At 41.8% G+C, this 14,893-nt stretch overlaps 1 protein-coding gene across 5 annotated transcripts in view; it reads left to right on the top strand.

The window, feature by feature from the left end:
* The window catches only part of FMNL2 (formin like 2), a 376,300-nt gene extending 365,493 nt beyond the window's left edge, over positions 1-10,807 (top strand). For 2 of the 5 annotated variants that reach the window (XM_055137002.1, XM_055136988.1), the window contains 4 exons: positions 2,558-2,656; positions 3,546-3,669; positions 5,183-5,308; positions 8,706-10,807. In XM_055137002.1, coding sequence (XP_054992977.1) covers positions 2,558-2,656; positions 3,546-3,669; positions 5,183-5,274 — 315 coding nt within the window. In that variant the 3' untranslated portion in view covers positions 5,275-5,308; positions 8,706-10,807. The other 3 variants (XM_055136998.1, XM_055136981.1, XM_055137010.1) reach the window with 2 other exon arrangements.
* Positions 10,808-14,893: the final 4,086 nt, after the last annotated feature.

Genomic DNA, 14,893 nt, shown 5'->3' with positions numbered 1-14,893 from the left:
TGAGTGGCTCTGCAAAGACCAGTGGCAGTTCTGGGTGCTGAGTCTGGTCCTTCAAGGTCTCTCTGCTTTGCTGGGGCTAGCTAGGCCCCCTCAAGTGCTCTTGGCTGCCTCCTTGAGTCAGGAGAGTTGGCTTCTTGCCAGCCCCGGACAGCTTCCTATCACTGAGACAGGAGAAATTCCAGGCCGCCCTCAGATTGTTTGGCAGTTGAAAGCAGTGAAGCATGGTGGTTGCTGCGAGTGCCGTAGCTGGCATCAGGGAGTACCAGCGGTGTTAGTCCCAGGCCTGAGTGTCTGAGAGCAGCGTGCTGCAGCCTTTCACACCTGCAGGCTGATGCCTGGACTCGGGTGATAACCAGGGTCTTCAGGCTTTCTGCCCTTGCAGGCATGTCCGTGCTTGAGCACCAGTGGTCTAGAACCTAGCTTGTGAAACTGTGTCTCAACCTCATGTGGAGCCATGAGAGAGTTGTCTCAAGATAAAGTTATGACTTAGTAACATAACTAAAGCTATGATACTAGAATCATATTAAAGTTATGACTACTCAGTAAATATCTGATTTATATGTCTGAGGTTCTATAAAACTTTTTTTTTCTTTTTTGGCTTTTTGGGTCACACTCAGTGATGCTCAGGGGCTACTCCTGGCTCCACACTCAGGAATTACTCCTGGTAGTGCTTGGGGCTTGGGGGACCATATGGGATGCTGGGGATTGAACCCGGGTCACCGCATGCAAGGCAAACACCCTACCCACTGTATTATCGCACCAGCCCTCATTTAAAACTTTCACAAGAAAAAAGCCAGAGGTACAAACTTACAATGATGCAATTTCTGGCAGATATTTCTCTGGACTTAGTTACTAAAATACTAAAATAAAGAAATCCAAAACCATGCGGCTGCTAGTGCGGCCTCTCGACCTCATATCTCTTCATTCTCAGCAATGGAAAACAAATTATCAAATGCTTTTCAGCAGGTCGACTTTAGGGGGGAGAAACTCCAAATCAATAATAGTGAGGTTTTTTGTTGAAATATTGAATTTAATCAAAGTAAAGTGAAAGTAAAATGGAATTTACCAGTTACACATGTGGGGTGGGGGGCTGCGGAGGTGGGGGGGGGAGGGGGGAGAGGTATACTGTGATTCTTGATGGTGGAATATGTGCACTGGTGAAGGGATGGGTGTTCGAGCATTGTATAACTGAGACTTAAACCTGAAAGCTTTGTAACTTTCCACATGGTGATTCATGTGGAAATTTAAAAGAATAAATAAAAAAAAAAAAGCCAGGGGCTGGAGTGATAGCACATCGGGTAGGGCATTTGCCTTGCACGCAGCCGACCCGGGTTCAATTCCCAGCATCCCATATGGTCCCCTGAGCACCACCAGGAGTAATTCCTGAGTGCAAAGCCAGGAGTAACCCCTGTGCATCGCCAGGTGTGACCCAAAAAGCAAAAAAAAAAAGCCAGTGGAAAAAAGTTGACAAAGCCCTGCCTTACCTGGTTGTTCGCTGTCTCTCTGCCTCTGAAATTAATCCTGTCTCTGCACTCAGAGATCACTCCTGTCAGTGCTCAGGGGACCATATGGGATGCTGGGAATCAAACCCCGGTAGGCTGCATGCAAAGCGATTGCTGTACCTGCTGTGCTACCGTTCTGGCTCCAAGCCTGGTTGTTCTCAAAGTTGACCCAGCTGAGTGGAACCACCTGAGCCAACTTGAGACTGTGGCAGCCTCACCACAGCCTCGTTCCATTCTGCTGTGATTGTGATGTGGTGGGCTGGGCTCTCGGCTGGTGCTAGGGCTGGACCAATATTAAGAATTTTTGGAGGGGGGTTTGTTTGCTCTTTTGGGAATAGAAGCAAAGCTAGGTCTCCTGGATGCCAGGAGTGTGCTTTGCTACTAAGCCACATAAATAAGAAGGAAGAATTGAAAATCTCTAGTTTAGCTCAGGCTTCTTAAACTTTTTCCTCTCGGGACTCCTTTTATAATGTCTGAATAATGTAACTTGGGCGAACATACTGCCAGAAATACCTGGGATCATTCTCTGGTTGACTTTGAGTTAAGTTTTGGTCATCATGCATTTGAAACCTTTTATTATTGTCACACCGTTCCCAAAACCCCATATTCAGTTACACAATCTCATGCCTGGTCGCAGCCCACAGTCTTAATAAGAAGCAAAGGTGTAGATCAGCTGGAAGGAAGCAGGTGCTACATTGGAAGGTTGTTGGTTTATTTAATTTTGACTTTGGGGCTACTCTTGGTGATGCTCAGGCCTTACTCCTGGCTCTGTGCTCAGGAATCACTCCTTATGGACCTCAGAACTATATAAGATACGGGGGGAGGGAAGGAATGATGAAATCCAGGTTTGCCTTATACAAGGCAAAATTGCCGTCTTTTGTATGTTGTATGTCTCCCTGGCCCCATTTTAGAAAGCTGTCCATTAGGCAGGTGACCCAAAGAGGCATTTGGCAGAAGAGTTTGTACCTTCAGAGTCTTGAAGAATTAATTAGAGAGATTGTGACTGTTATCATTTCCCCTGCCATAATCGATGACTTCATCTTGACTTTCTCCAGCAAGCAGAAGAGGAAAATGAAATGCGGAAGAAGCAGGAGCAAGCACTCATGGAAAAACTCCTGGAGCAGGAAGCGCTGATGGAGCAACAGGATCCAAAGGTGAGCAGTGCCGGGCTCTGAGGAGGCCGCCCGGGACAGGTGGCATTGGTTCGTGGGAGTGACCTGCCTGGGACCCATAACAGCTTCTTAGCCTCTTGCACACGGAAATGGATTCGTGCATCATTTATTCAGCACATACTGCACTGTTAAGGTAAAGTGTGTGTCTGTGTAGTGCCCAGGTTTATGGGGACTTGTAATGTAAATCATGTCTGGCTGTAGGCTGTCCGTACCAGGGCTTAGTGTCCGGGGAAGACACCTCCAGGAGATGTCATTGAGACTTGCTTCACTAGGAGGGATGTAAGGGGGCATTTCACAGGTGTAAGTTTCGTTGGTAGCGTCACAACTGTCAGGCCACTGGGTTCTTCATCTTGAGCTCCTGCGCCAAGGTTTTAGAATTGATCATTCCTGCTGGATGGCTCCTGCCTCTTGCCCTGGGCTCCCATTTTGCCCTTGCTACCTACGAGCACAGTTTTCTATGTTCCTAAGTCTTCCCGATGGATGCTTTCCCAGTGTTCCTGTGTTAGATGTTTTATTTTTTTCTGTTTGGTTGGTTTTGGTTTTGGAGGGGTTTGTTTTGTTTTGTTTGGGTGCACACCAGGCGATGCTCAGGGGCTTACTCGTGGCTCTGCACTCAGGAATCACTCCTGGTGGGTTCGGGGATCATATGGGATGCTAGGGATGGATCCCAGGTCAACTGTGTGCAGGGCAAGCGCCCTACCCACTGTGCTTTCTCTCCAGCCCTCTTCCTGTGTTTGAGCAGAAAAGCAGGGTGGTACTCTTTGTTTTCCCCTAAAGCTGCTTGTCCTGACAGTCCACAGACAGGTGTTCTTGATGTCTCACACTCTGGGTGTCTCTGGTCCCACTAATCTCTGTCATTCTTCTTTCTTAGTCTCCTTCTCACAAGTCAAAGAGACAGCAGCAAGAGTTAATTGCGGAACTGAGAAGGCGACAAGTTAAAGATAATAGACATGTATATGAAGGAAAAGATGGTGCCATTGAAGATATTATTACAGGTAAGATATTCCTTCTCACTGTTGTCCATGGACCTTCCTCTGCCCTTGCTCACACTGGCGACTTAACAGATTTTGCTACTTTTGTTGTCCACAGTTTTCGAGTTTTTCACTTATTCAGCAGAGGGTTCCATGCTAGTATTTGAACTATATATTTAGCCAGCATACTCCCTATCAGAGACCTCCCAAATTCTGAGAACTTGTCCTCAGTGTTACTGGGACCTTGTAGATTTCACTGGGGACCCGTGTGCTAATGCAGTTCCATGGTCTCCAACTTATACCATATTCCATCTCCTTCCTCATTACCATTTCTTCCCGATTCCTAAATGCTGCTGAAAGGACCCACTGAGGACTCTGTACTGACCCCAGTCCCTGCAGATTTTCCCAGCATGTTCTTAAAAAGCCTCTTTTCTCCCTCAGAGTAACTACAATGCGACATCCAGAGCTGGTATTTTTATTCTTTTGGGTCACTAGGTTTCTAAATGGGGGTTGGGGGCGGCCATTTGTGAGTAAGGAATAGCTCGTAAGGAGCTTGGTTCTTGTCTCATTAAGTTTTAGCTTAACAATCTTTAGCTTCAACGTCAAAACTGAAACAAACCAAACAAACATGCCCCCAGTCGCATGATTAGTCCCTCTGGAGCAGGTCCTTTATAGCAGATATCCAGTCATCATTCCCACTTCTCCAACTGTTCTGATATTTTTTTAAAAGTGTGACTCTTTAGGAGTTTTAATTTCTCATTTTTTTTTTTTTGTTACGAGCTTAGTCAGCTCTGGAAACAGGGATCCCCAACCACAATTTTACTCTTTTTTTTTTTTTTTAATACCAGTTCAGACCCAGGAAGTAAAACACTCAAAAGGAAGTCAGTTGCGTTCTTTGCTCAGAGCCAGCAGTGTAAGACCTCGGTGTCCAATAATCCTGGCAGTCCACACCACTTCTGTGTCCTGCACACATCTGCCTGCTGGCACTGGCTTGGACTGACTTTGTGAATGACAGCCACGCCCCCCCTCCCCAAGTCCTTGTAATTAGCACCTCTCCTGGCCTCCCCTATAGGGAGGCAAAAGCTCTACTCCCAGTAAGACCAGGAACAGGTCTGAGTAAGCACCTGAGAACTGCAGTGAGATGCACCTGCTGAGAAAGCTGCACCCAGCCTCACATGCCTTAAGAGTTCCTTCCCATCACCCCGCAGCCCTGGGTGGTGAGATGGGCAAAACGTTGCCTCTATTTACCTCACTTGCTTTTCCACATCCCAGCAGAAATGAATGAAGATAGACTTACAGAGTAGTTTCATTCTCCTTGGAATAAGTGGTTTGCCTCCATCCTGCCCCGGTTGGAGTAGCTCTTGTAGACTTGATGAATATACTCGGGTATAATATCGCACTCCCCCTTTCATGCTCACCTCCTTGACCCTGTTCCTCAGGTATGATTAACAGAACACTAACCCTGTACTAATGCTGTGGGTCTCAGCTTTTCCTTCTTCTGTTTGTCTGTCATGTTCGGCTGTCGTTCCCAATGCAGTGCTGAAGACCGTGCCCTTCACTGCTCGCACCGCCAAGCGTGGCTCTCGATTTTTCTGCGAACCTGTTCTCACTGAGGAATGCCATTACTAAACTATTACCCTTTCTCAACTGATGCTCTCCAAAGGTGGCTACAGATTTTTTTTTGACCTCTTATGTTCCTCTGTATGTCTGTCAGGGCCACCCAACATGATCGCATGGATTTGCAATCTCCATCTTGTTACTGTTTGTCACCCTCATACTGCATGATTTTGCATTTCCATAGTAATTACTGCTCATTCACTGCCACCTGTAATGCATTGCTGAAGCCCCACACCTGCAATGGTCTGGCTGCATGGAAGTTGCAACACAGAAAATACCAGTTTGAGAATCAGGAGATGGACCAACTAATTGTTAATAAAATATTGCGGTCTGATATTTTCAAACACATGGTCATGAACTATTTTAACATTTATTGAGCCCCTACTGAGTGTTCAATAAGTGTTAAAATTTACAGCTATAAAGTCAGCCTTCTTTTTGTACTCAGCTAACATGCTTTGATAGTCAAGTGAGCTGTTCAGGAATGCTTACTGCTCTCAAGTGGCAAAATCATTTTCAGAAGAAACTATGTGAATTAGGTCAGCTGTAAATTGGACCCTTCGTAACTGCCTGCAGTTTAGAACTGCTACAAATGTGCCATGTGTGTCTGTCATTGGCAGTGTGGTGGAACTTCTGGTGAGTGCTTAAAATAGCCCTTTCCAGTGAGAAGTCTGTTAACCTGACACAGGCAATAAATGTAGCTTTATACTCAACTTTATTATCTCATCAGTACAGGCATGTTTTCTGGTTTGTTTTTTGGGTGGATTTTTTTGTGTGTGTGAATCCACAAATTCAAACACTTTCATGTTGGAGCAAGGCAGGAAGTAAAAGTGAAGACATACTTGCTCCCTCTTGTCTTACCTCATTCATTCTACTTCACTGGTGACTTTGTTCCATGTCAAACCCAAGGGTAATATTTATTAACTGGGGTCAGAGCAATAGTATAGCAGGCAGAACGCTTACCTTGGCCAGCCTGGACTTGATCCCCAGCATCATAAATGGTCTCCCAGGCCCTGCCAGAAGACCCCTGAGCAAGAGCCAAGAGTAGCTCTGAGCACCCTTAGTAGCCCATTAACAAAACCAAACCAAACCAGAAAAACTCCAAGAAACCTCATTAATTGGGAAATACTAGTAATTCGAGTTTTAAAAAGGGGATAAAGAGATTGTTATCCCAAGAAGTTACTGGACTTACATCTTTGTGCCTGGATAAGCAACCTGCTTCTTTGCAATATCTGGTTGACTAGAAATTCTAAGGCAAGGAAATGGCCCTCCTTTGACCCCCATCTTGAGATTGACATGGAACTGATTCTGTGGCATTCAGTTTTCTGTTAACTCCACGTGTTGTGTACGTCTCTGTCTCTGAAGATGTCCGAGGACTGGCTGTGCTGTTGCCTGCTCTCAGCGTCCTTGACCCACCATGCTCATTAACAGAAAGCGTCACACTGTCATCTGCTCAGCTGCTTGCTATCAGTTTCGCTGCTGGACTCTTGTTCTGGAGCCAGACTTCAAAGCAGCTTGGATCTGAGTGATCAGCGCTGGGTGGGGAGACCCTGATCCTTCCTTTGAACCTAACCTTTCTAATAGTAATGCCCTCCCACACTCGTCCTCTGTTGGCTAACATGCCCGGGAATGTTAAACACTAAGTTGAATTGCTTTCCATTTTCATCCCATTTTTGCTTAACCGTCATTTTGTGTTCTTTTGTTTTTGTTTTGTTTTTTGTTTAGCCTTAAAGAAGAATAATATCACTAAATTTCCAAATGTTCACTCGAGGGTAAGGATTTCTTCTAGCACACCGGTGGTGGAGGATACACAGAGCTGGCAAGCATCACTTTTTACTTAGCTTCCTCTTCTCTCTGTATGCAGACCAATGGTTCCAATCTATGAGGGTTATCCCGGTGAGAGTCTGACTAGGGGATCTTTGCACCTCACATTCTAATGATGTGAGGCTGAGCCTATGTTAAGACTCTTCCTGGCCTGCTTTCATGCTCTCAAGTGTGATGGCTTGGGAAGGGTTATTTGTGAATAATGTACTGGCTTGCAGGCGCTGGGCTACCCTTCTGTTTTCCTCTTCTAGGTTATTAGTTGGATCTAAGAGCAGGTCCTGGCCAGGGAGTATCTTCTAAAGGATTAGGTTCTTTTGGTCCATTAATCGCCTTTTCTGGGCTCACAAGGATTAGAACATGCAAACCTACTCTCTGCTTGAAATTAGCAGCAGGACAGGGCCATTCCAGTGAGTCAGAAGCTAGTAGGGGTTTTGCTGACCTGACACCACTGTTAGCTCACTCAGCTCCAGCTGATTTTTGCCAGGTAAAAATTTGGGCCCAGGAGCCAGAGGGCTTGATTCACAGCATCACATATGGCCCCCCCAAATCCCAGGAATAATTCCTGAGTGCAGAGCCAGGCCTACCCCTTGATCAATGTTGGGTGTGCCCTCCACCCCCAAATAATTTGGGCCCAAAATTTCTAGATCGTCTGGTTTCCCTAAGGGAAGTCAGGAACCCTGGTTTTAGGTTTCAGTACCATTACTGATATCATAAAACGATATTTAAAAGCAAATGGGCTAAACTTTCATGTCAACCCCATTTTCAGTGCACTGAATAGGCAATGGAATGAAGTGAGACTCAGTCTGGTTTAATTGTGATCTCTTTCCCCTTCTAATGATAGAGCATTTTCTAAAAGAAATTGACAGTACTGAATTAAAAGGAAACACATACTTACCTATGGGGAAGAGAATTATTAAGTCTACGTTATTTTTTTTCACCATGCCCTGAGTTGGAAAAAAAAAACCTTAGCCTTCAAGAAAACATGAATTCATATTAAGAATGCATGCTTTGCTCCATTTGATTCCACTAAAAGTGTCTCCTTGTGTTCATACATGGCATTTTTTATTGTTTGGCATTCTGCTGTGCATTCACAGTAAAAGCTGGAGAATGCAGGAAGGCATACATAACTTTTTTTTTCTTTCTTTTTGGGTCACACCCAGCAATGCACCAGGGATTACTCTGGCTCTGCACTTAGGAATTACTCCTAGCGGTGCTCAGGGAACCATATGGGGTGCTGGGAATCAAAACTGGGTCGGCTGCCTGCAAGGCAAACTTACTGCTAGGCAGTAAGTTTTGTTAGTTTTGCAGCTAAAATTTTGTTTCAATTTTCATATTTAGGTTTTCAGAAAAAAAGATCACACTATTGAAGGCTTTTAGAAAAAGATTAGACTCTCTGGCCAGTGACATTAATTCTTTGTGTATTTTTCAATGAGGCCCAGAAACCTTACATACTGCATCCCGTTTGACTAAGTATTGATGGAATAGTTATTTCTTTGGCTCAGTGAATTTGAAGGGCCTTTAGCTGTCTCTTCTACACAACCTGCTTTGATTGGCTGCCCGCTGGCCTCTTGCTGAGACAGTATTAAAGCTTCCAATTCTCACTGCTGCCTTCCTCTTTGCAGATCTTAGAAACCAACCATACAGACGAGCCGATGCGGTGAGGAGAAGTGTCAGGCGGCGCTTTGATGATCAGAACTTGCGTTCTGTTAATGGTGCCGAAATAACCATATGAACCCAAGACCTGCCTATATGAATTGAGGGTATGCGTGAATATTTGTCCACATGAACTTTATGTGCTACCATTAAACTGCAGCCTTGAACATAGAAAAAATATCCTAAGGGCTCAGGTTTAGCAGACACATAGGAACTTAAAATTGGTGGGCTCTCCTTTCAACCTTTGTTAACAAGTGCCTAAAAGTGGAAGTACCTGCTCAGACTAATCAAATAGGATTTGATTTGATTAGGTATCTTTTTACACACCAATGTTACTCGATTTTTTTTAACCAAAATGTAAATTTTATGTTACATTCACTACCTGCCATTGTGATTGTCCTATGATGGCCCACCCTGGCTTCCCGCAAAGTTGTAAATAACTCGGATGCATCTGCCGTGGGCTTCTCTTGCTGAGATGTCTTCTAGGAATTTTGTTTCAGCCATACATGTCAGCTTTGTATTTCTAAGGGCTTGCAAGATATGGGAGGAAAATCACATGATAAACTCTCTTGTCCATTCCCAAGCGCCAACAAAGACCAAACAGGATATAATTTTAGTGGCATAGAAGGTCACTCAATTGTCTTGTTTTACATTCTGCTACTTCTGTGCTAGGGTACAATGACCTGTGAAAAACATTCACCAGTATGATAAAAATATTGTCTAAGATTTATTTGCAGTACTGTTTGCATTTATTCATTAGCACTAAAAACTTAACATCTCAGTAATCAGTATTAGTTCTGAGACCATTATGGGTCAATCCTGAGATTAGAAATCAGTGCCTTGCTCGCCAGGGGAAAACTTCACTAGCTCTCTCAACACAATGTTCACGGTTATGTCCAGCAAGGGGAGTGTTAGATAACCAGGCCTTACACTCTCCTCTGACAATCGCAAGGTTTTCCACCCCCAGGCCCTTCCTTTTGTAAACTGGAAGATACATTTGTCATTCAGATCAAGAAGTTCCTGTTATCCAGTTTATTTTTTGTCTGTTTTGGGGGGTCATAACTGGCAATGCACAGGGGATCATACAATGAGACTTAAACAGGGGCCATGGCATGCCAAGCAAGCGCCTTAACTAAGCCCTAACTTCTTCTGGCACTTCCCAGTTTACTTAATGGGGAATTGCAATTACATTGCCGAAATACTCATTTGGGATTAAGTTTAAACATGTAATGGAGCTAAATGGCTAAGCCATAGTTACTTTTCCTTTGCCTCATCTCTGGCAGGGCACTTGATCCATTCCAAAGTCAAAAACTGGATCGAAGCTAATTTGTACTTTTCATAATACATATTCTGCTTCTGGCTTATCTTGATACATTACACCAATATATTAATTGTAAAGTTTATTGTATAGTATTTAACCACTGAATTTTGTTGTGCTTTACGTGAACTCCTTGGTGAAGGTCCCATTTTCCTTGGATAATGTGTAGTTATATCTCTTTTAAAATGTACAGATATTTTGCTATGAAACTGGTGCAGTTTTTTATGGTTTTTACACTTCTCTTTAATTCCCACCTAAGCCTCTGGGTAATATTGTAAATATTGTTTAAAAATGCATCAGCCTATTCTATACAATCTGAATGTTATTTTAACTTATAGTTTTTTTTAATATATATTTAACTACAAGGACAATTTAGGGATCAGTCACATTTCACTCTAGTATGCCAATTTACAAAAAGAATACTTTTAAACTGCCGCCTGCTAGCACATTTTCATAAATGTGTCCTTCAAAAAGAACGTGCCAAGATTCTGTCTTCCCTTTGATTTTTATATTAAAAAAAATTGACCAAGAGATGCAACACAAAGTCCTTTAATAAAATGAGCTTGTTTCTAAAGCTCAATGTTGAAATAATTGCCTGTTTACCTACAACTAGACTATAATTTTGGCATGTTCTTTTCTGTTTATCTATTAATGGGCCTGCTTCTTAGCAATATTAGATATGTTTCTTAAAAGCAGTTCATGTTACTTTTCTGGTCTTTTCATGGCATATGAACAAATAAACTATTTACACTACTCTTTTGTATTGTGGTCCTTCAATGATATGTTTTTAGCAGTTTTATACTTGTGTGTACTTGCATCTACCAACAGGTGTCTGTTACTTAAATTCAGAATTTTAATTTGCTAAGTTTTAAAGAAAACATTCCCCATTTGGAAGGGGAATCATACACTGCAATACTTGGATCCCATTGCTGCTACAGACTAAAGTAGGGCTCCGATATGCACATCACTCCCCTTTAAGAATATCTAGTCCCTTGCTACTTAGACTGTAATCACCAAATAGACTCTGTAGATTCTGTTAGTGAAGGGATGGTTCCCAAGTTGTACTTAGAAACCCACAGCTTCCACAGAAACAGTACTCTTGTTTGGCTACAATTCAGTCATTTAAAAAATCACTTTTCTTTACTGGACGCTCAGGGAACACACAGGATGCTTGGGAAGGAATCTGGGACTACTGTGTGCAGCACTCTAGGTGACACCTTCTAAGGAATTATTCTTGCGTTAAGCCTTCATTCTTAATTCAGTACATTTCCACTGTGCTAGTTAAATAATGCAGTTGAAGTCTTACAACTTTATAAGGTGGGGATGGGAGTACTCATTCCTAAAAAGAACAGAATCTAATTTTATACTAGGACAAGTGTCTCATGAATAATGACCCAGAACTTTAGTCCTATACGCTCCATTCCCATCCCGTAACTAAGTCTTAAATCCTAAATACTCAAATTCACTACACTAATATATCCATGAAAGTGCATACCAGATCCTTTTGTTCATCACAGTTGGACTGATGGGCACATCACTATGTTTTGTTGTATCCCTTAATTTCTGTTTTCTGCCACACCCAGCTGTGCTCAGGAATCACTCCTGGCAGTATACAGGAAACATGTGGGTTCCCAGAAATCAAACCTCGTCGTATTCGTGCAAAGCAAATGTCCTACCTACTATGCTATCTCTCTGGCCCCTAAAATCCCCTAATTTAAAAATTTTGTTTTAAGTCCATACTTAAAAAGATGAGTAAGGAGAGGCTGCTAAAGTCTCAGGGCTGAGTGTAATAGAGATGTTACTGGTGCCCGCTCGAGTAAATCCACGAACGGGATGACAGTGATACAGTGAAGTCCATACCAGGCAGAGCTGGTATGAACTTATGTATATAGATACATATATATATATATACTCATATACTTACATAAAAAATTGATAAAATGATACTTAACTCATTTTTATCAAAAATGTCTGTAAAAACGAGTGCCTGCGCATTTCATACAATTTGTTGTCATTTCCTTGTAGACAACTCTGTCAACAGAAAAATCTTGGAGCAATAAATGCTTATGATGTTGAAATACTTCGGTGGATCTAAATTTTTTTTTTTTTTTTGGGGTCATACCTGGCGATGCACAGGGGTTACTCCTGGCTCTGCACTCAGGAATTCCTCCTGGTGGTGCCCAGGGGACCATATGGGATGCTGGGGATCGAACCTGAGTCGGCTGCATGCAAGGCAAACGCCCTACCCGCTGTGCTATCTCTCCAGCCCCGGTGGATCTAACTTTATAGTTAAAAGCAAGGAGTTTTTTTTTGTTAATGCAGGAGTACTGCTATTTATTCAGTCACTGATTAAGCTGACTGAAGCAAGTATGAACTCATTACTGTTTAATTGAAAAAAGCAAGAAGTCTTCAAGCCATGAGCAATATGCACAGCTAAAATCTGAGCACTGAACTTCTGCAATGAGATTGTTAAAGAAAATGCTGACACAAACCCAACTTTCTTAAAAAAGATGCCAGTTTTCCTAATAAATCATGTTTATTTACAAAAATTCTAGTTTTATAACTGTAGGTGTTTTTTACATTAGAACATATAAACAGAAAAGAAAATCTGATCATTACAAACACAGACAACAGAAATCTATTGCTCCTATTACTCACCTTTCCAAACAAGTCTTCAGCTTAGTTATAGAGGTAGGTAAAGATCTACCTACCATATTAAGTTTGTAGGCTCAACCCAAAACATGTGTTTTAGCACATCTAGATACCCTAAGGAACAGCTTAATTTCATTTGGTTGGGCAGCCCTGTCTCATAGCTTAATGAAAATAGTGGTTGGAGTATTAGCCTGTTCCTGAAATGCTGAGAGCAATTAACTTTAAGATTAAATCAATTACCAATCCACTAACAATGAGATGTCCTTGTTAAACTAGATCCTGAGTTATAAAAGCAGTTTTCTATGCATTAAGTTAAAAAACAAAAACATGGCATTCTGCTATTACTAAGTAATTTCAGCCAGAAAAGGTAAATAATTGAATAATTGAGAGATAGAAGGAAAGTATGGGGTATCTGAACAAAACTGTTTTTCAATTTTCATCTTTCATCTTATTGTCAGTCCCAATAACATAAGTGCTTGTCATGTTATTAATATATCCATCTCTGTAAAAAAACAGCCAATTTACCATTTTGAATTTAAATAAGGTAAATAAGAACCATTTAGGATCAATTGTGATTTAGCTGTTAGCTCTTCAAAATTAAAGTCATTTCTTCAAGACTACTATAGTATATTAGTGATTATATGAAAGATATGCTTCAAATCATCTAACTCAAAAATCGGTTTTATGTCTAACAAGCTATAACACTCCTGAAGTTAACAAGTAAGATATACTGACTAGAAATTATCTTAAGTGCACTTCATATATGTGGTTTTAACTGCGGGTTTTTTTTTTTGTGACAGTGATTTTCAACCCCTTAAATGTATATGATGTTGAGGCCACTGGGTGAGTCCCTAAGTTGACATTCATTCCACAAAATGCCTGTGTGGAGGCACTGTTCTGATGCACAGGATATAGTAGTGGGTAAAACCAGTACTTGCCCAACCCCGAGACAATGACAGTCATTTAAATCAACACAGCTGAAAAGCTAGATCAAGGTTAAGAATAAAGAAAGTTTAAGAATTACTGGGGGGCTGGAGCGATAGCACAGCGGGTAGGGCGTTTGGATTCCCAGCATCCCATATGGTCCCCTGAGCACAGCCAGGAGTAATTCCTGAGTGCAGAGCCAGGAGTAACCCCTGAGCATCTCTGGGTGTGACCCAAAAGGAAAAAAAAATATTTACTGGTATGTGCCAGTACCATAGCCAAAGAATGAGATCATAAACTTTTTTGAAACTTACTAGAACAGAATTTCATGAAAATTATCTGTAATGCTATTTTCCCATAGCAAATCAAGTTTTAATAGAGAATATAAAATTCAAAATTCTACATAGCATTAAGATACATTCCTGAGGGAGGAAAAAAAAACTCAGAATTTAGACAGAAGGAGTTAGTATGCTTTGCCTAGTTTTGATTTAAAAAAAATTTTTTTAAATTATTTTTTGGTTTTTGGGCCACACCCAACAGTGCTCTGTGGGCTTACTCGTGGTTCTGCACAAATGGAACACTCTGGGTGCGGCTTGGGACAATAAGTGTCGGGGATCAAACCCAGATCATGAAATGTCATACGAAGAAAGCGCTTTACCTCTGTATTCTCATTTTCTTTTGCAAATGCTTTAATTCTATAATCCTGTGGTTTAGATTTATTCATTTTTTTTTTTTGTTTGGGGGCCACGCCAAGCAATGCTCAATGTTTACTCCTGGCTCTGTGCTCAGGACCATTCTTGGCAGTGCTCATGGGAACCTGTAAGTAGCGCCCAAGTAAATTTTCATGTATTATTCATCACTTTCCTGATTAGTATTTGGTTAGAAAGTTTTCTCACAAATAGCAGGTAAGCTTTTTAAAAGAAAGACTATTATATAGAAGCTTCTGAGTAAAAAGCATGTAGTGTCTATCTACTTAGCAATCAGTTCCCTGTTACCACTAAAGGATCCTTTATACCAATGACTTTTTATCTTCTTTACAAATGCAGACCCACCTATCCTGGCCCAGGGGCCAACAGTTGAAAACCAATGTTAAAACCGGCAATACCTTTTTAGCAGACCAGCAAGAAATTTTTGTGAAACTGTACTGGTCTGTGAACTGGCAGAATTAAAATCAGTGATCTTGGCAAAATGCTTCTTACTATAGTATATAGGTCCTTTGAAAATAAATGAAAACCATGAACCTTTGCAGAAAAATGCACAAAT

The sequence above is a fragment of the Sorex araneus genome, chromosome 1 (genome assembly GCF_027595985.1).
Source record: "Sorex araneus isolate mSorAra2 chromosome 1, mSorAra2.pri, whole genome shotgun sequence".
NCBI lineage: Eukaryota > Metazoa > Chordata > Mammalia > Eulipotyphla > Soricidae > Sorex > Sorex araneus.
The sequence above is the reverse complement of the archived record's forward strand: the minus strand, read 5'-3'. Positions and strand labels throughout refer to the sequence as shown.